At 38.8% G+C, this 21308-nt stretch overlaps 1 protein-coding gene across 13 annotated transcripts in view; it reads left to right on the forward strand.

Moving 5' to 3' along the window:
* Positions 1-21308, forward strand: part of CATSPERB (catsper channel auxiliary subunit beta) — a 187038-nt gene that overhangs the window by 148505 nt on the left and 17225 nt on the right. For 11 of the 13 annotated variants that reach the window (XR_015149463.1, XR_015149462.1, XR_015149464.1 and 8 more), the window contains 3 exons: positions 6346-6536; positions 9184-9522; positions 14844-14983. Coding sequence is in view for 8 of the 13 variants with exons in the window: in XM_086363202.1 (XP_086219328.1) it covers positions 6346-6536; positions 9184-9522; positions 14844-14983 (670 nt within the window). In the remaining 5 variants the exon portion in view is untranslated. The remainder of the gene's footprint in view (positions 1-6345; positions 6537-9183; positions 9523-14843; positions 14984-21308) is intronic. The other 2 variants (XR_015149466.1, XR_015149465.1) reach the window with 1 other exon arrangement.

Consider the following 21308-nt stretch of genomic DNA (forward strand, 5'->3'; position numbering starts at 1 on the left):
ATTTTCCAATTTTCTTTATCCTTAACTGATTTTTTCTTTTGTGATCTATCAATTATTGAGTTATGTTAAAATTTTCTGATGTGATATTGAATTTGTCAATTCTTCATTGTAGTTCTGTCAGTTTTGCCTTATGTATGTGTGAGGCTGTTGTTGGATGTGTATAAGTTTAAAAATGTTACATCTTCTCGGACTTGCTTATGATGTTGATTTCATGGGTATATAATTATCCTTAAACTTATCACATTGTTTATATTAAATATGTAAGGCCTTTTATGTGTCAATCATAACTCAATAAAGTAGTTTAAAATAAGACAGCTACTTGCAGTGTTACAAAAAAGAATTGTTACATCTTCTTGATGAGTTGAAAATTTTATTGGTATTTAATAACTACGTTTATATTTATGATGCTTTTTTGTATTACAGCCTAGCGGGTATAGCAAAATATGCATAACATAAAATTTACCATTTTAGCCATTTTTGAGAGTGCAGTTCTGTGGCATTAAGTATTAATGGTTGTGCAACCATTACCACTGTCCATCTCCAGAACTATTTCTTTCTTTTTTTTAGAACTGTTTTTTTTTTTTTTTAATTGGAGAGCTTAGTCCAATTACACTTGGACTGTTTGTGTGGATAGTACAGAGTGAGATGGTGTGTTGGAAGGTCAGTGAGAAGGTAGGGAAGCACCAGATCATATAGGGAACTTTAGGCTGCATAGGGGTTTATATTTTATTCTTGGTGCCAGAGGAAGCCATTGAAAAGTTTTATATAGGATAGTGAAATAATTTATATTTTTTAAAAGATCACTTGCTGTGAAACGTATAGGACAGGGTGAGAGTCAAAGTCTCCAGGCTCCTTGGAAAGCTACTGAAATAATACAGGTGAGAAAAGAAGATGGTCAAAGCAGTGTACTTGAGAAAAGACAGGATTTGATGGTGGATTGGCTATTGTGGGAATGAGCAAGACAGCCATCAAGAATTTGCTAGGGTTTTAGTTTGTAGCTAGGTAGAGGATGCTGTCATTTTCTGAGATTTGGAGTGCAGGGTTAGGCAGGGTGAGTGAGACTTGCACATTGGAAATATTAAGTGTGAAATACCTATTAGGTACCCAGGTAAAGATGTGACAGTTGCCTGGATATACAAATGCATACCGCAAAAATAGCAGGAGCTCTGCATTTGGTAGTTGTTCCCATATAAATGGATGTATATAGAGAAGAAAAGGCCTAGGGCATTCCTGGAAGAGAGATTAGGCAGAAGAGGAGGCCCCAGCCAAGAAAACAAAGAAGGAATAGTCAATAAAATAGAAAAAAAAAAAAAGAGGGGGCTAAAGTGGGGACATGTAAGCCAAGGGAGGCAGATGTTTTGGAAAGTATGGAGTAAACCACTGTGACCCATGTGACTGAGAGACTGAGTAACATAAGAACCAAGAAGAGAAGTGACCTTTGGATATGGCAACCTTCCAAGCTGTAGTAACCTTGATTAAAGCAGCTTCATTGGCTTGGGATGAGGGCAGTGGGCTGGAGAAACAGCACGGGTACTGGAATTGGAGTTTATCTGGTATAGGTAGTTACGTTTGATGGCGACTGCCTTTCTGTAGTGTTTTCTCCACTCAACAGATATTCCTCTCCACCTCAGGAACTTCCTGACTCCTAATTTTAACCCCATCCTTCATTGCCCAAACCCTCTTCTCTCCTTTAAAAGCTGAATTCTTACCTCTCCTGTAAGAGTGAAGCTTGATTGCCCCCCAAGAGCCATCCTGGACACTTGAATACAAGAGACTCATTTACTTCTCCAGTGGTGGGAGAAGTGGGATGGCAGGGTCAATAATTAAGGTGTCTGCCTGGCTATTGGTCAGTGACTCAAGATGCAAAGAGGTTAATAGTTTTTTTTTTTAATTACGGTAATAAGCTTTATTTTTTAAGAGCAGTGTTAGGATCAAGCAACATGGATCAGAAAGTACAGACAGTTCCCATGTGCCTCATCTCCACACATATCTCCCTCACTTTGTGTCTGACACTACAGTGGTTTATTTGTTCCAATCCATGAACCTATACTGACACATCATCAATCACCTGAAGTCCATAGTTTACATTAGGACTCACTCTTGGTGTTGTACTTTCTATGGATTTTGACAGTTCTATAATGACACATGTACATCCTATATTATCATACAGAATAGTTTCATTGCCCTGAAAGTCCTCTCTGCTCTTCCTGTTCATCCCTGACATCTATACTGTCTCTATTTTGCTGTTATTGTTCAGTTGCTAAGTTGTGTCCTACTCTTTGTGACTGCATGGACTGCAGCAAGCCAGGCTCCCCTGTCCTTCACAATCTCCTGGAGTTTGTTCAGATTCATACCCATTGAGTTGACGATGCCATTCAACCATCTCATCCTCTGTCGCCCCTCTTCTCCTTTTGTCTTCAATCTTTCCCAGCATCAGGGTCTTTCCCAATGAGTCAGTTCTTCTCATCAGGTGGCCAAAGTATTAGAGCTTCAGCTTTAGCAAGGGTTCTTCCAAAGAACATTCAGGGTTGATTTCCTTTAGGATTGACTGGTTTGATCTCCTTGCTGTCCAAGGGACTCTAAGAGTTTTCTTCAGCACCACAATTTGAAACCGTCAGTTCTTCGGTGTTCAGGCTTCTTTGATGGTTCAATGGGTTAAGAATCCACCTGCAATGTAGGAGACACAGGAGACATGAGTTTGATTCCTGGGTCAGGAAGATCCCCTGGAGAAGGAAATGGCAACCCACTCCAGTATTCTCGCTTGGGAAATCCCATGGTCAGAGAAACCTGGCAAGCTACAGTCCATGGGGTCGCAAAGAGTTGGACATGACTGAGCACATAAGCACAACAGTCTGGCCATTTAACTACTGTGCTGTGCTCTTTCAGATTGCTTACAGCTTAATAATTACAGCCTTCTTTATGGTCCAACTCTCACATCCGTACATGACCACTGGAAAAATCATAGCTTTGATTATATGGACATTTGTTGGCAAAGTGATATCCCTGCTTTTTAAAATGCTGTCTAGATTTGCCATAGCTTTCCTTTTAAGAGAAAGTGTCTTTTAATTTCATGGCTACAGTCACTATCCATGGTGATTTTGGAGCCCAAGAACATAAAATCTGTCACTGTTTCTACTTTTTCCCCTTCTGTTTGCATGAAGTGATGGGACCAGATGCCATGATACTAATTTTCTGTATGTTGAGTTTCAAGCCAGCTTTTTCACTCTCTTCTTTCACATTCATCAAAAGGCTCTTTTGTTCCTCTTCACTTTGTCATGAGAGTGGTATCATCTGAATATCTAAAGTTATTGATATTTCCCCTAGCAATCTTGACTCCAGCTTGTGATTCATCCAGCCCAGCATTTTGCATGATGTACTCTGCATAGAAGTTAAATAAGCAGGGTGACAATATACAGCCCTGTCATACTCCTTTCCCAATTTTGAACCAGTCTGTTGTTCCATGTCTGGTTCTAACTGTTGCTTCTTGACCTGCATACAGGTTTCTCAGGAGACGGATAAGGTATTCCCATCTGTTTAAGAATTTTCCACAGTTTGTTGTGATCCACACAGTCAAAGGCTTTAGCATAGTCAATGAAGCAGAAGTAGATGCTGTCTCTGTAGTTTTACCTTTTCCAGAATGTCATGTAGTTGGAATCACACAGTGTGTTGCTTTTCATATTGGCTTCTTTCACTTAGTAGTATCCATTTAAGCTTCCTTCATGTCTTTTCATGACTTGATCATTCATTTCTCTTTACCACTGAATAACATTCCATTGTCTGGATATACCTCAGTGTTTTAATCCATTCACATACTAATTAAGCAATCTTGGTTGCTTCCAAGTTTTTGGCTACTTTGAATAATGGTGCCATGAACATTCTTGTTCAGGTTTTGTGTTTAACTCATTTGAATAAATACCAAGGAATTTGTTTGCTGGATCATATGATAAATGGCTTTCAGAGTGGCTGTACCATTTTACATTTCCACCAGCAGTAAACAAGAGTTCTTGTTGCTCTTTATCCTCAGCAGTATTTGGCATTGTAGGTAAATTTGGCATTTTGGATTATTGCCATTGTAATAAGTATGTAGTGGTATCTCATGGTTGTTTTAATTTGCATTTCCTGATGATATATGATGCATATACTCATCCTTTCATATGTTTATTTGCCATCTGCATGTCTTCTTCAGCGAGGTGTCTGTTTAGACTCTTTGCCCACTTTTCACTGGGCTATTTGTTTTCTTACTGTTGAATTTTAAGACTTCTTTGTATTGTGGGGGTTGGCATCTATCAATCCAAAATATGGTGTTTTGGCTTAAGGATTACTTTTAGTCAAAGGCAATTAAGAAAAAGCAGACATATAGAAAGGCAGGATGATTCTTAACCATCAGAGACAACTGGAGACTTCTACCAGTCTAGAGACATTGAGAGAATTCTTCACAATAAGCACTATTAAAACCAACCCTTCTCTTACAATAGTTTCTCCCATGTATTTACTTTTTCAGTTTGCCACCCCTAAAAGTCTTATCCCCTTTTTCTCTCTCTTGTGAGTGAAGTTGCTCAGTCGTGTCCAACTCTTTGCGATCCCATGGACTGTAGGCTCCTCCATCCATCGAATTTTCCAGGCAACAGTACTGGAGTGGGTTGCCATTTCCTTCTCCGGGGATCTTCCCAACCTGGGGATCGAACCCAGGTTTCCTGCATTGCAGGCAGACGCTTTACCATCTGAGCTATCCCCTTTTTCTGTCTCTTGTCACTTCCCCACAAATATATTATTCTTTATTAAGATGCTACATAAGCCCCAGGTTCTAAACATTCCTTTGAATTACTCATCACTGAGGCTTCTCCCTGTGTAAGGATGATACACATTAATAAATTGTTAATTTTTTATTGTTAATATGGCCTTTGTCAGTTTAATTTCTAGGGTCCCAGGCACAGAACCTAGAAGAGTAGAGGAAAAGGAGATTCTATTCTTCCCCAATAGTTTATTTTGGATAACAGTCCTTTGTCAGATATGTTTTTCATAACTATTTTCTCCCAGCCCACATCTTGTATTCTAATTCTTTTGACAGTGTCTCTCATAGAGCATAAGTTTGTAATTTAACAAAGTATGGCTTGTTGATTTTTTTCATTCATTGTGAAAGGATACTCTAAGGATTGTGTCCTTAAAGTTGTCCTTAAAGATGACTCTAAAGAGTCATCACCATACCCAAGTTCTTCTAGATTTTCTCCCATGTTATCTTCTAGAAGTTTTACATTTTATGTTTAAGTCTGTAATTCATTTTGAGTTAAATTTTTGTGAAGGGTATAAGGTCTGTGTGTAGATTTATTTTTTCTTGATATAGATATCTTAGCTTAGGGCTTCCCAGGTGGCTCAGTGGTAAAGAATCTGGCTGCCAATACAGAAGACACAGGAGACACAGGTTTGATCCCTGGGTAGGGAAGATCCCGTGGAGTAGGAAATGGCAACCCACTCGAGTATTCTTGCCTGGTGGCCTACAGTCCATGGGGTTGCAAAGAGTCAGCACGACTGAGTGACTTAGCACACATACACATCTTAGCTTAACATTTGAACGTTGTTTTTCTTGCTTATAAAGCACATGATCATTGCAGAAATTTCCTACAAGGCAAATATAAAGAAGACAATGAAAATCATGACTGTTAACACTTTGATGAATTATGGATTAGTCCTTTTCAACATTCATTTCAACATTTTTCACTATACTTCTTTATTTTAGACATTATAATGTGACCGCTTTCCTTAGGTAATGAAAAACTCTTTGTAAGAATCATTTTAATGGATACTTTTTTTCTAGGTAGATGAGGTGTTATCATTTAGTTAATTTTCCTATTGTTGGCATTTTTATTTCTAACTTTTATCATAATGCTGTGATGAACATCTTTGTGTGGAAAACTTTTCTTCCCCTCTGTTTTTCAAGTTATGTCCTTAGGATAGAGACCTATCAGTAGATTTATGGGATCAGAGGGCAAAAAAAAAAAAAATAGAACTCAATGCATAGTTTCAAACTGCTTTCTAGGAGTAGTGTGCCATTTTACCATTTCATTAATGTCAGTCTCTCTCAGTTCTTATTACCATTAATAAGTAATTAATAGTAATATTAATTACTGTCTTTTAAAAACTTCCTTAATTTGATAGGTGAAAAATCACATCCCGTTGCTGTAACAGACATTTCATCAATTACTAATAAAATTGAATAAATGTTACTCAAATATTCATTTGTTAACCGTTTGTGGTATTTTTTTTATTTATAAATTATATGTTTATGAACTTGCTAATTTAAACCACTGTTTTATCCAAATTGCTTGATATTTGTTGGTTTGTTTTTAGGAAAACTGGAACAGCTTACATAAGAAAGGTATTTCAACATAACACTCCTGAAGGATTTTTGTCCTCAGTTATTGCAGAACTGATAGACCCTTTTGGAATAGAGGAAGTAAATGAGAGCTCTTGTTTGTCCAGTTCCCTTTCCATTAGTGAAGCTGGAAATCACTCCTATAAACTTAGTCTTCAGTTACAAAGTAAGTATAATGATATTTCTGATGGCTGGGGAAGATGAAGAATTATCTTTTGGGATGAGTGTTCATGCTCTTTTATAGAACAATAGATTTCAAAATTTAAACCAATTGATAATCTACAGAAGTCTACATATACTTAAATTCCTAGAGGAATTCTTTATTTTTAATATAATAAAACCTGATTTCTCCACTGGGACAAATAACAGGTATCTTACATTTAATACTTTCTCTCACTTGATTATTGCAATAGTCTCTCTCTCTCTCTCTTTTTTTTTTTTTTGGTCAGGTTTATTAAGGTATAACTTACATACAGTAAAATTCACTCTTTTCAGTGTATGTCTATGGATTTTGATAAATTCATTCAATGATGGAGCCACCATTGTGATCAGTCCCATAAAACTCTCTCCTAATTCTTTGCTCTCCCAACCCTGGCCCCTGGCAACCAATGATCTGTTTTCTGTTCCCCAAATTCTCTCCTTTCCAGAATATTACATAAATGGAATCATACAATAGACAGAATTTTGACTCTACCTTAAGTATTTGTGTACAGGTTTTTGTGTATACATATGTTTTCACTTCTCTGGAATAAATGCCCAGGAGTGCAATTGCTGGGCTGAATAGTAATTGCATATTTATTGAGTTGGCCAAAAAGTCTGTTTGGGTTTTTCATAACATCTTACAGGAGAACCTGAACAAACTTTTTGGCCAACGCAATAGTTTTTAGGGAAACTGATTTCTCTGCTTTCCTTCTTGCCCTTTCTCTGTCAAATGCCCAGTCTATTCTCAACAGAGCAGCTTAAGTGATCTTACTAAAACATAAGTTCAATCATGCCCCTTGTTGATTTTCTATCTGTATGACCTATCCATTGATGAAAGTAGGGTGTTAAAATCCTCTACTATTTGCATATTGCTATCTATTTCTCCTCAAAGTCTATGAATATTTGCTTTATTATTTAGGTGCTCATTTGTTAAGTGCATAAATATTTACAAATGTTATATCTTTTTGTTTGACTCTTATTATATAATAACCTTATTTAGCCTTTGTCTTAAGGTCTACTTTTTCTGATATAAGTATGGTATCCCAGACTTCTTTTGATTTCCACTTGCATAGAATATCTTTTTTCATCCCTTCACTTTCAGTCTGCATGTTTCCTTACATCTAAAATGAGTCCCTTGTAGGCACCACATAGCATATCTTATTTTTGTTTCTAAATCAACTCAACCACTTTATATCTTTTGATTGAAGAATTTAGGTCATTTACATTTAAGTAGTTATGGGTAGGTATGTACTGATCACCACTTTGTTAATTTTTTTTGGTGTTTTATACCAAAAAAATACCAAAATACCAAATTATGTTGTACACCTGAAACTAATATTATGTATCAATTATATCTCAAAAAGTCAAAAGGTGGAGAGGAAAGTGAGTGACCAGCATCATGCATGTGTGCTCAGTCACTCAGTCATGCCCAACTCTTTGTGATCCCATGGACTGTAGCCTGCCAAGCTCCCCTGCCTATGGGATTTCCCAGGCAAGAATACTGGAGCAGTTTTCCATTCCCTCCTGAAGGAATCTTCCCAACCCAGAGATCAACCAGCATCTCCTGCATTGGCAGGTGAATTCTTTACTACTGAGCCACCTGGGAAGCCCAGTGGTCAGCATATATGATAGTTAATGCTGCTAGACTAAATGAGATCACTGGGAAAGCAGGTGTAGATAAAGAAAGGAAAAAGCTTGAGATCCAATCTCTGGTATTCCAACATTTAGTGGTCAGAGAGATGGGGAAGACTGGATGGTCTACTAGGAGAAGAGAGTATGTCTCAGAAACCAAGTGAAGAAGTTACTTCAAGAAGGAAGAAGTGATGCTGTGCTACATGCTGCCAAGAGGTGGGTTTAGAAAAAAGGTCAGAAGAGAAAACTGCCCGATGGATCTGTGTCAAAGTCACTGGTAAAGTTGACAAAAGCTGTTGTTGGGTGGAATCATGTAGACAAAAATGACATGTAGTCATTGGGTTAGGGTCAAAAAATTACAAGAGGCAGGGAATTGAAGACAGTGAATAAGGCAATCCTTTTGGGGAATCTCACAGTGAAGGGGAAAAGAGAAATGAGATGGTAGTTGAAGGAAATGTAGAAAAGGGTTTTTTGTTGGTTTGTTGAAATGGGAAAAATTAGAACATGTGTGCATAATAAAGGAATTATGAGGTTCTCTTCAGACTACTTCTATTTATTTTTTTCAGAACAAGGTGAGTATCATTGTTGATGTGTTTCAAAAACATTTTAAAATAATGACTTCCCTCTCCTTCAAACAGCCATCTTTTGACTTCTCTCATATCTACTCTGATGGATTTTCTCCAATCTCTAGGTTATTAAGGCTCTTACTAGTTCTATAGAAAAGAAATCAACTTTCTCATAATTACTTAACCCTATGTGGGTTGTTTTTTGCTGAGAATTTTATAGAACTAGTTTTACAGTAGAAGTTGTGATACACTTTCAACAAAATAATTTGAATTATGACCAGAAATCTGACAAATATGTTCTCTAGTTAAGACCATACTTTAAAAACTCAAATAATATATTCCTCAGTTATGTCCACCAGTATTGCTTGGAGAACATTGGCCATTCTATTTTATGCCAAATCATTCTTGTTTTAGCTCCAGGTGTTATCTCCTCATTTCAAGATTCGGATATAGAAAAGACTGTGGTGATTCCTGGTTATAGCAGCTTCCTGATCACAACGATATTGGACAATGAGAATGCTTTAGCTGTTGCTACCATGCCTGAAATAGTCCCCCATAACATGACCTTTCAAAAAGACTCCTGGTTCTTATACAACTTTGGAAAAAGGAATGGACAAACATGGAACATATATGCAAAACCGTGTAATTACTGGTTTCAACAACACGATGATTCACTATCCCTCAGTGTCCTGAAATACATTGATCTGGGGAAATCTCACACTTTAAAAATGAAGGTCATACCTAATACAAAACGTAAGTTTATTTTTATTGGGAAATAACAAGAGGAGATATTATTGCTTTTGTTGCATGTAAAATACATTCTTTGATATTTCCTTTATCTTTGGTTTCATTAGTAGGTGGCATTCTATCACTAACAGTATAACCTTCTAATTATTGAGCACTTATGCAAAACTGTATATTAAATGTTTTTATACATTTAAAATTTATGGTTTATGACTATCCTAATGGGCTAGATTATAATCCTTATTTTATAAATGAGAAAAATGAGGTTATATTACCAGCCCAAATTTACAGAGGATTTTAGTTTAAATTTTAGCTGCCCTCTGAAAAGAAAACCTTTTAATTATCTTGTTATTGTTATAACCATTTCAAATATTTATTTTAAGCCAAAAAAAAAACCCACTTTTAAATAGAATTCTATACTTTGCTCCATTTTCCAAGTATTTATTTAAAGTATTTATGTATTTAAAAATAAAAAGCTTACTAAAGATGATGATAAAATAGCATGCTAGAAAAAAGTAAAACAAAAAATTTTAGTAAATAACTTAGCTGAAAAGTGAGGGAAAAAAGATGAAAGAGAGGAGAGAGAAAAAGGAAAATCTTGTCACTAGAAATGAAGACGTTAGCAAAGTATTGCTCAAAATTCTCCAGGCTAGGCTTCAACAGTATGTGAACCGAGAACTTTCAGATATTCAAGCTGGATTTGGAAAAGGTAGAGGAATCAGATATCCACTGGATCATAGAAAAAGCAAGAGAATTGCAGAAAAACATCTGCTTCAACACTACACTAAAGCCTTTGATGTGTGGATCACAACAAATTGTAGAAAAATTCTTAAAGAGATAAGAATACCAGACCACCTTCCTTGCATCCTGAGAAACCTCAGGTATGCAGGTAAAAAAGCAACAGTTAGAACTGAACATGGAACAATGGACTGGTTACAAGTTGGAAAAGGAGTACGTTAAGGCTGTATATTGCCACCCTGCTTATTTAACTTATATGCAGAATACATCATGCAAAATGCCAGGCCGGATAAAGCACAAGCTGAAATCAAGATTGCCAGGAGAAATATCAATAACCTCAGACATGCAGATGACACCACCCTTATGGCAGAAAGCGAAGAGGAACTAAAGAGCTTCTTGATGAAAGTGAAAGAGGAAAGTGAAAAAAGCTGGCTTAAAACTCAACTTTAAAAAAAACGAAGATTGTGGCATCCAGTCCCATCATTTCATGGCAAATAGATGGGAAAACAATGGAAACAGTGACAGACTTTATTTTCTTGGGCTCCAAAATCATTTCAGATGGCAACTGCAGCCATGAAATTAAAAGATGCTTGCTCCTTGGATGAAAAGGTATGACAAACCTAGATAGCTTATTAAGAAGCAGAGACATTATTTTGCCAACAAAGGTCCATCTGGTCAAAGATAAGGTTTTTCCAATAGTCATGTATGGATGTGAGCATATTGGACCATAAAGAAGGCTGAATACCAAATAATTGATGCTTTTGAACTGTGATGTTGGAGAAGACTCTTGAGAGTCCCTTGGACTGCAAGGAGATCAAACTAGTCATTCCTAAAGGAAATCAATCCTGAATATTCTTTCAGAAGGGATGACAGAGGACAATATGATTGGATGGCATCACCAACTCATTGGACATGAGTTTGAGCAAACTCCGAGAGTTGGAGAAAGACAGGGAAGCCTGGTGTGCTGCAGTCCATGGGGTCACAAAGAGTCAGACACCACTGAGCAACTGAGCAACAAAAACAAGAAATGAAGAGGGAATTCAAAATCAAAAGAGTTAGCTAATATGTAGCTCCTACAAGATTATGAGGCTCAGATGTAGACAGTGGAATGTGTTTTAATGCCCAGCCATTGGTTTGAAGATGTAGACTTTAGACATTTCTACCTTGTGGTATGAAGTTGGAACTGAGAACATTAAGTAAGGCTGGAACCATCAGATAGTGGAGAGGTGAAGAGGCAATAAGAACAATGCTACCCAACAACCCAAAGAAGGAGATAGGGGGACTATGATCTCCATGGGACTCAAAAAGAATTTCTTATAAAAAACCCAAACTTCTAGACTGTGTAACACCCAGAGACTACACACCAGATACAAGAATCCCAAACTGAGAAATCATTACAATCCCTGGGCCCCAGCTTAAGGAAGCACAAAACCACCTGTATGAATACTTTCATAAACCAGGTAACATGGACTTGCACAAAAAAAAAGTCAATCTTTCTGACTTACTTTGCTCTGTGCATGTGTTTGGAATCTAGAAAGATGGTACTAATGAACCTATTTGCAGGGCAGCAAGGAAGACGCAGACATAGAGAACAGACTAGTGCACACAGTGGGAGAAGGAGAGGGTGGGACGAATTGAAAGAATAGCATGGAAACATACATTGCTGCTGCTGCTAAGTTGCTTCAGTCGTGTCCAACTCTGTGCGACCCCAGAGATGGCAGCCCACCAGGCTCGCCCATCCCTGGGATTCTCCAGGCAAGAACACTGGAGTCGGTTGCCATTTCCTTCTCCAATGCATGAAAGTGAAAAGTGAAAGTGAAGTCACTCAGTCATGTCCGACTCTTAGTGACCCCATGGACTGCAGCCCACCAGGCTCTTCCGTCCATGGGATTTTCCAGGCAAGAGTACTGGAGTGGGGTGCCATACCATATGTAAAATAGATAGCAAGTGGGAATTTGCTGTGTGACACAGGAAGCTCAACCCAGTGTTCTGTGAACCTAGAAGGGTGGGATGGGGTGGGAGATGGGAGGTGGGTTCGTAAGAGAGGGGATATATGTATACCCATGGCTAATTCATGCTGATGAATGGTAGAGGCCAACATGATATTGTAAAGCAATTATCCTCAAATTAAAAAAATATCTATCTACATTGACCATGTATTGAAAAAAATAATTTTAAAACCATGTAAGGAAATGATCCAACATAAGAAAAAGTCAACAAGCATAGGAAACCAAATTTCAATCTTGAGTTGATAGAAAAATCAGAAAGACATTATAAAAATAATTGTATAATATATATATAATATATAAAAGAAATAGAGGAAAACAGAACAGGAAATGGTAGAGATCACTTCAAGAAAATTAGAGATACCAAGGGAACATTTCATGCAAAGATGGGCTCGATAAAGGACAGAAATGGTATGGACATAACAGAAACAGAAGATATTAAGAAGAGGTGGCAAGAACACACAGAAGAACTGTACAAAAAAGATCTTCATGACACAGATAATCATGAAGGTGTGATCAGTCCCACTCACCTACAGCTGGACATCCTGGAATGTGAAGTAAAGTGGGCCTTGGAAAGCATCACTACGAACAAAGCTAGTGGAGGTGATGGAATTCCAGTTGAGCTATTCCAAATCCTGAAAGATGATGCTGTGAAAGAGCTACACTCAATATGCCAGTTTGGAAAACTCAGCAGTGGCCACAGGACTGGAAAAGGTCAGTTTTCATTCCAATCCCAAAGAAAGGCAATGCCAAAGAATGCTCAAACTACCATACAATTGCACTCATCTCACATGCTAGTAAAGTAATGCTCAAAATTCTCCAAGCCAGGCTTCAGCAATACGTGAACCGTGAACTTTCAGATGTTCAAGCTGGTTTTAGAAAAGGCAGAGGAACCAGAGATCAAATTGCCAACATCCACTGCATCATCAAAAAAGCAAGAGAGTTCCAGAAAACATCTACTTCTACTTTATTGACTATGCAAAAGCCTTTGACTGTGTGGATCACAATAAACTGGAAAATTCTGAAAGAGATGGGAATACCAGACCACCTGACCTGCCTCTTGAGAAACCTGTATGCAGGTCAGGAAGCAACAGTTAGCACTGAACATGGAACAGACTGGTTCCAAATAGGAAAAGGAGTATGTCAAGGTTGTATATTGTCACCCTGCTTATTTAACTTCTATGCAGAGTACATCATGAGAAATGCTGGGCTGAAAGAAGCACAAGCTGGAATCAAGATTGCCAGAAGAAATATCAATAACCTCAGATATGCAGATGACACCACCCTTATGGCAGAAAGTGAAGAGGAACTAAAAAGCCTCTTGATGAAAGTGAAAGTGGAGAGTGAAAAAGTTGGCTTAAAGCTCAACATTCAGAAAACGAAGATCATGGCATCTGGTCCCATCACTTCATGGCAAATAGATGGGAAACAGTGGAAACAGTGTCAGACTTTATTTTGGGGGGCTCCCAAATCACTGCAGATGGTGACTGCAGCCATGAAATTAAAAGATGTTTACTCCTTGGAAGGAAAGTTATGACCAACCTAGATAGCATATTCAAAAGCAGAGACATTACTTTGCCAACAAAGGTCTGTCTAGTCAAGTGGTTTTTCCCATGGTCATGTATGGATGTGAGAGTTGGACTGTGAAGAAAGCTGAGCGCCAAAGAATTGATGCTTTTGAACTGTGGTGTTGGAGAAGACTCTTGAGAGCCCCTTGGACTGCAAGGAGATCCAACCAGTCCATTCTGAAGGAGATCAGCCCTGGGATTTCTTTGGAAGGACTGATGCTAAAGCTGAAAGTCCAATACTTTGGCCACCTCATGCAAAGAGTTGACGCATTGGAAAAGACCCTGATGCTGGGAGGGATTGGGGGCAGGAGGAGAAGGGGATAACAGAGGATGAGATGGCTGGATGGCATCACTGACTCGATGCACATGAGTTTGGGTGGACTCCGGGAGTTGGTGATGGACAACAGGGAGGCCTGGCGTGCTGTGATTCATGGGGTCGCAAAGAGTCAGACATGACTGAGCCACTGAACTGAAAGCATATATATGGAATTTAGAAAGATGGTAACAATAATCCTATATGCGAGACAGCAAAAGAGACACAGATGTATAAACAGTCTTTTGGACTCTGTGGGAGAAGGTGAGGGTGAGATGATCTGAGAGAATAGCATTGAAACATGTATATTATCATATGTGAAACAGATCGCCAGTCCAGGTTCGATGCATGAGACATGGTGCTCAGGGCTGGTGCACTGGGATGACCCTGAGGGATGGGATGGGGAGGGAGGTGGGAGGGGGGTTCAGGATGGGGAACACATGTACACCCATGGCTGATTCATGTCAATGTATGGCAAAACCAATACAATATTGTAAAGTAATTAGTCTCCAATTAAATATATTTAAAAAAATAAAAAAATAATTTTTTTCAAAGAAGTATTAAAGTTCCCTAGGTATATTTGTGGCCATTATGCAGCCTTCATAATAGATTCTGTAGATGTTCTAGAATTCTGATTGACCAATCATTATGAAACTGCTTAAAATTTTCTTGATTTCATGTTAACTCTTGGTTTTGTTTCCATAGTTCTTAGAACGCTTGAAATACCGCTACTGCAAGTAATTGTTGGAAACCCAAATTTGTTGGAAGTTAAAGTTGAAGGCTATTTTGATGAAACTGATAGTTATATAATGGAAGTTTCTACAGCTAGCAAAACTTTACACCAAGTAAATTTTCCTTCAATTATTTTTTAAGATCTATTGATTATAGAAAATTTAGGGTATAAATCAAGAAAAAGAAGGAAAAATCATGCAGAATCCTACCTATCAAGGATGATGAAACACTTTTAATATCTTGGGCATTACAAAAAGTCTGTATGTGATAGACATTAAAAAATTAAGCTCTGGAAAAGACTGGGTTTTCACTGCTGCTACTGTTTTTGTGGGCTTCCCAGATGGCACTAGTGGTAAAGAACCCACCTGCCAATGCAGAAGACTCAAGAGACCTGGGTTTGATTCCTGGGTTGGAAGATCCCCTGGAGGAGGGCACAGCAACCAACTCCAGTATTCTTGCCTGGAAAATCCCATGGACAGAGGAGCCTGGCGGGTTACAGTCCATAGGGTCCCAAAGAGTTAGACACGACTGAATCGACTTAGCACACATGCAGGCAGTGTTTTTGTGAGCTTGAGAAACATCAGATCAGATCAGATCAGTCACTCAGTCGTGTCCGACTCTTTGCGACCCCATGAATCGCAGCACGCCAGGCCTCCCTGTCCATCACCAACTCCTGGAGTTCACTCAGACTCACGTCCATTGAGTCAGTGATGCCATCCAGCTATCTCATCCTCTGTCGTCCCCTTCTCCTCTTGCCCCCAATCCCTCCCAGCATCAGAGTCAACTCTTCGAATGAAGTGGCCAAAGTACTGGAGTTTCAGCTTTAGCATCATTCCTTCCAAAGAAATCCCAGGGCTGATCTCCTTCAGAATGGACTGGTTGGATCTCCTTGCAGTCCAAGGGACTTTCAAGAGTCTTCTCCAATATCACAGTTCAAAAGCATCAATTCTTCGGTGCTCAGCTTTCTTCACAGTCCAACTCTCACATCCATACATGACCACAGGAAAAACCATAGCCTTGACTAGACGAACCTTTGTTGGCAAAGTAATGTCTCTGCTTTTGAATGTGCTATCTAGGTTGGTCATAACTTTTCTTCCAAGGAGCATGCATCTTAATTTCATGGCTGCAGTCACCATCTGCAGTGATTTTGGAGCCCAAAAAAATAAAGTCTGATACTGTTTCCACTGTTTCCACTGTTTTCCCTGTTTCCACTGTTTCCCCATCTATTTCCCTTGAAGTGATGGGACCAGATGCCATGATCTTCGTTTTCTGAATGTTGAGCTTTAAGCCAACTTTTTCACTCTCCACGTTCACTTTCATCAAGAGGCTTTTTAGTTCCTCTTCACTTTCTCCCATAAGGGTGGTGTCATCTGCATATTTGAGGTTATTGATATTTCTCCCGGCAATCTTGATTCCAGATTGTGTTTCTTCCAGTCCAGCGTTTCTCATGATGTACTCTGCATATAAGTTAAATAAACAGGGTGACAGTATACAGCCTTGATGTACTCCTTTTCCTATTTGGAACCAGTCTGTTGTTCCATGTCCAGTGCTAACTGTTGCTTCCTGACCTGCATACAAATTTCTCAAGAGGCAGATCAGGTGGTCTGGTATTCCCATCTCTTCCAGAATTTTCCACAGTTTATTGTGATCCACACAGTCAAAGGCTTTGGCATAGTCAATAAAGCAGAAATAGATGTTTTTCTGGAACTCTCTTGCTTTTTCCATGATCCAGCAGATGTTGGCAATTTGATCTCTGGTTCCTCTGCCTTTTCTAAAACCAGCTTGAACATCAGGAAGTTCACGGTTCACATATTGCTGAAGCCTGGCTTGGAGAATTTTGAGCATTACTTTACTAGCATGTGAGATGAGTGCAATTGTGCGGTAGTTTGAGTATTCTTTGGCATTACCTTTCTTTGGGATTGGAATGAAAACTGACTTTTTCCAGTTCTGTGGCCACTGCTGAGTTTTCCAAATTTGCTGGCATATTGAGTGCAGCACTTTCACAGCATCATCCTTTAGGATTTGAAATACTAATAATAAATACTAATAATAAAAAATACTAATGATTATATAACAACAATATATCCTGCTCAAGACCATGTTTCTCCTTAAGAACCTTCTGACTAATCCTGTTATCTTAAAATGTATGTTGTGGGAATGGGTCTGGTAAAACCTTTCTATTGTTAGTAACCAATTGAAAAAGTATATAAAGTGAAGTCACTCAGTTGTGTCTGACTCTTTGCAACCCCATGGACTGTAACCCACCACACTCCTCTGTCCATGGGATTTTCCAAGCAAGAGTGCTGGAGTGGGTTGCCATTTCCTTCTCCAGAGGATCTTCCCAGGGATCAAACCTGGATCTCCTGAATGGTAGGCAGACGCTTTACCGTCTGAGCCACCAGGGAAGTCATCAGGGAAAGAGTATATAAGGCCTTGATAAAACTATCAAGACTATCAAGAGTGGGGCACTCTTCCCCCTTCTGATGTCTATTTCAGAAGCTTTCTGTGTCTCTTTTTCACTGTAATAAAACTTCTGCCACATAAAGCTCTGACTGCCTGGAGCCTCTTCTCTGATCCTGAAGCTAAATTCTCTTCTTCAGAAATCACAAATCTGACACCACTCACTGTAAGCTATTACTTCCACTTAATTTTATGGTATAATCCTTTTGTGCAATAAATATTTTTGTATATTCTAAAATTTGTCTATCATGAAAATTTTCAGATATAGAAAAAAGATGAATTTCCATATACCTACTTCTCAAATTAAACAGGGTTTTGACACTTGTTTTATCATTCTAATTTTTTTTTTTGGTTTATATTCTGACCAATGATATTCAGAATTCATTTATATTCTGTTATAATACATTATATTCTGTTACATGAATAGCAACTTCATGTCACTTCACTCCTGTATGCTTCCATGTTGTTGCTCAGTTGCTAAGTCATGTCCAGCTCTTTGCAGCTCCATGGACTACAGCATGCCAGGCTCCTCTGTCCTCCACTGTCTCCAGGAGTTTTCTCAAATTCATACATATATGCCATCCTACACATCTTCAAAAATATGTGTAGAATCCCTCACATAACAAGAATGCCATTTTCACCCTTGAAATTTTTTAAGCTAAATTTGTTTTGATATTCTATAAAGCCCAATCCATAAGCAAATTCCCCCAATTTTCTCCAAAAAGTTGTTCACGGTTGGTTTGAATTGGGATCCAAACAAGAGTCACATAGTCTGTGGTTATTTATTCTCTTTCATCAAAAGTAGGTATTGCTCCATTATCTTCCCCTGCCATTGAACTGCTGCTGTTGAGTCAGTTATGTTGCAGAGTCTCCAGTATTCTGGATGTTTCTGTTTGCTTACTTATTTCTTCGGAGAAGGCCCTGGCACCCCACTCCAGTACTCTTGTCTGGAAACTCCCATGGATGGAGGAGCCTGGTGGGCTGCAGTCCATGGGATCGCTAAGAGTCAGACACGACTGAGCGACTTCACTTTCACTTTTCAATTTCATGCATTAGAGAAGGAAATGGCAACCCATTCCAGTGTTCTTGCCTGGAGAATCCCAGGGACGGGGGAGCCTGGTGGGCTGCCGTCTATGGCGTCGACTTATTTCTTATTGAACTTGGGCGTCCCCCCTCCTCACATCCCAAATTTCCTTTAATAGTAGAACCCTGCTTAGATTCTGATTTGATGTGTTTTGGCAGAAATTCATTAAAAATTGTTATTTTTAATGGAATATAGAGTATGGGGATAGGGACAAAACTACCAGAGTTACTATATCTCTACAATTATTAGTATCTCTACATTTTTTAATTTCTAGAAATACTTGAGAATTTCAAACAGAATTTATCAAATTTTGTTGAATGTTTAATGTTGTGCAAGGTGAAAATATGTTTCCTGTACACAAATTTCTACTAAAAGCATATCTTTGTGAAATACAGTGATTGCTAAGTGAATATCTTCTTTTCAGAATGTATACCAATGGAAGTAATTTTATTTGTATTATCAAAGCAAATGTCCACAGGCTCATCAATGAATGAGAGAGGCCTTGCTATTCTAAGTTGGTTTTATATCCAACTACATCCAATTATAGTGTTTATTTAATAATAAATACTTGATCCTTGTTCATTTTCAAATGTCACCCACAGACAATTAGATCGGGATGTATTTCTTCCTGGAAAAGAATATGTCTTCTGTTAAGATTTACTCTAAAACAGATCATTATGGTCAAATTTATGACTCTATTTTTGTCTTCTATTATATTATCATTCTTTTTATTTCTTTTCATTTTCTATATTCTTTAGTTGATTACTGCCCTAGTTTGCCAGGGTAGCCATAACAAAATACAATGGACTGAGTGGCTTAAGCAACAGAAGTTTATTTTCTCACCATTCTGGAGGCGAAAAGCCAAGAGCAAGGCATTGGCAGGATTGGTTTCTTCTAAGGTCTTTGTCCTTGGTTTTGCAGATGGCTGACTTCTCCCTGTGTCTTCACTTGGTCTTCCCCCTGTGCGTGTCTGTGTTCAAATTTCCTACTGTTATGTGATGCCCATCATATTGGATTAGAGCCCACACTAATTGTCTCATCTTAATTTAATTACCTCTTTTAAGGCCTTTGAACAAAGAATGTTCAAATTAACGCACAATTGCACTCATTTCACACACTTGCAAAGTAATGCTCAAAATTCTCCAAGCTAGGCCTCAAGAGTATGTGAACTGAGAACTCCCAGATGTTCAAGCTGGATTTAGAAAAGGCAGAGGAACCAGAGATCAAATTGCCAACATCCACTGCGTCATAGAAAAAGCAAGAGAATTCCAGAAAAACATCAACTTCTGCTTCATTGACTACGCTAAAGCCTTTGACTGTATGGATCACAACAAACTGGAAAATTCTGAAAGAGATGGGAATACTAGACCACCTTACCTGCATCCTGTGAAATGTATGCAGGTCAAGAAGAAACAGTTAGAACCGGACATGGAACAATGGACTGGTTCCAAGTTGGAAAAGGAGTAAGTCAAGGCTGTATATTGTCACTCTACTTATTTAACTTAAATACAGAGTACATCATGCAAAATGCCAGGCCGGATAAACAAAAGCTGGAATCAAGTTTGCTTGGAGAAATACCAATAACCTCAGATATGCAGATGACACCACCCTTATGGCAGAAAGCGAAGAAGAACTAAAGAGCCTCTTGATGAAGACACATTAATTTGTCAACAAAGGTCCGTCTAGTCAAGGCTATGGTTTTTCCAGAGGTCATGTATGGATGTGAGAGTTGGACTATAAAGAAAGCTGAGTGCTGAAGAGCTGATGCTTTTGAACTGTGGTGTTGGAGAAGACTCTTGAGAGTCCCTTGGACTGCAAGGAGATCCAACCAGCCCATCCTAAAGGAGATCAGTCCTGGGTGTTCATTGGAAGGACTGATGTTGAAGCCGAAACTCCAGTACTTTGGCCACCTGATGTGAAGAGCTGACTCATTTGAAAAGACCCTGATGCTGAGAAAGATTAAGGGCAGGAGGAGAAGGGGATGACAGAGGATGAGATGGTTGGATGGCATCACCAACTCAATGGACATTGAGTTGGGTGGACTCTGGGAGTTGGTGATGGACAGGGAGGCCTGGTGTGCTGCGGTTCATGGGGTCACAGAGAATCGGAGATGACTGAGCGACTGAACTGAACTGAACTGTTGAAGGTGAAAGAGGAAAAAGCTGGCTTAAAACTAAACTTTCAAAAAAACCAAGGTCGTGGCATCCAATCCCATCATTTCATGGCAAATAGGTGGGGAAACAATGGAAGCAGTGACAGATTTTATTTTCTTGGGCTCCAAAATCACTTCATATGGCAACTGCAGCCATGAAATTAAAAGATCCTTGCTCCTTGGAAGAAACGCTGTGACCAACCTAGACAGCATATTAAGAAGCAGAGACATTACTTTCCCAACAAAGGTCCGTCTAGTCAAAGCTAAGGTTTTTCCAATAGTCATGTATGGATGTGAGCATTGGACCATAAAGAAGGCTGAGCACCAAAGAATTGATGCTTTTGAACTGTGGTATTGGAGAAGACTCTTGAGAGTCCCTTGGACTGCAAGGAGATCAAACCAGTCAATCCTAAAGAAATAAATCCTGAATATTCAAAAAAAAATCCTGAATATTCATTGGAAGGGCTGATACTGAAGCTGAATCTCCAATACTTTGGCCACCTGATACGAAGAGCTGACTCATTAGAAAAGACCCTGATACTGGGAAAGATTGAAGGCAGGAGGAGAAGGGGATGACAAAGGATGAGATGGTTGGATGGCATCACTGACTCAATGGACATGAGTTTGAGCAAGTTCTGGGAGTTCATGATGGACAGGGAAGCCTGGTGTGCTGCAGTCCATGGGGTCTCCAAAGAGTTGGACACAACTGAGTGTATGAACAATGACAAAAAAAGGCCTTATA

This window comes from Bos grunniens, chromosome 21, assembly GCF_055505025.1.
Source record: "Bos grunniens cultivar Pamir isolate PY7600 chromosome 21, Bosgru_T2T1.0, whole genome shotgun sequence".
Classification (NCBI taxonomy): Eukaryota; Metazoa; Chordata; class Mammalia; order Artiodactyla; family Bovidae; genus Bos; species Bos grunniens.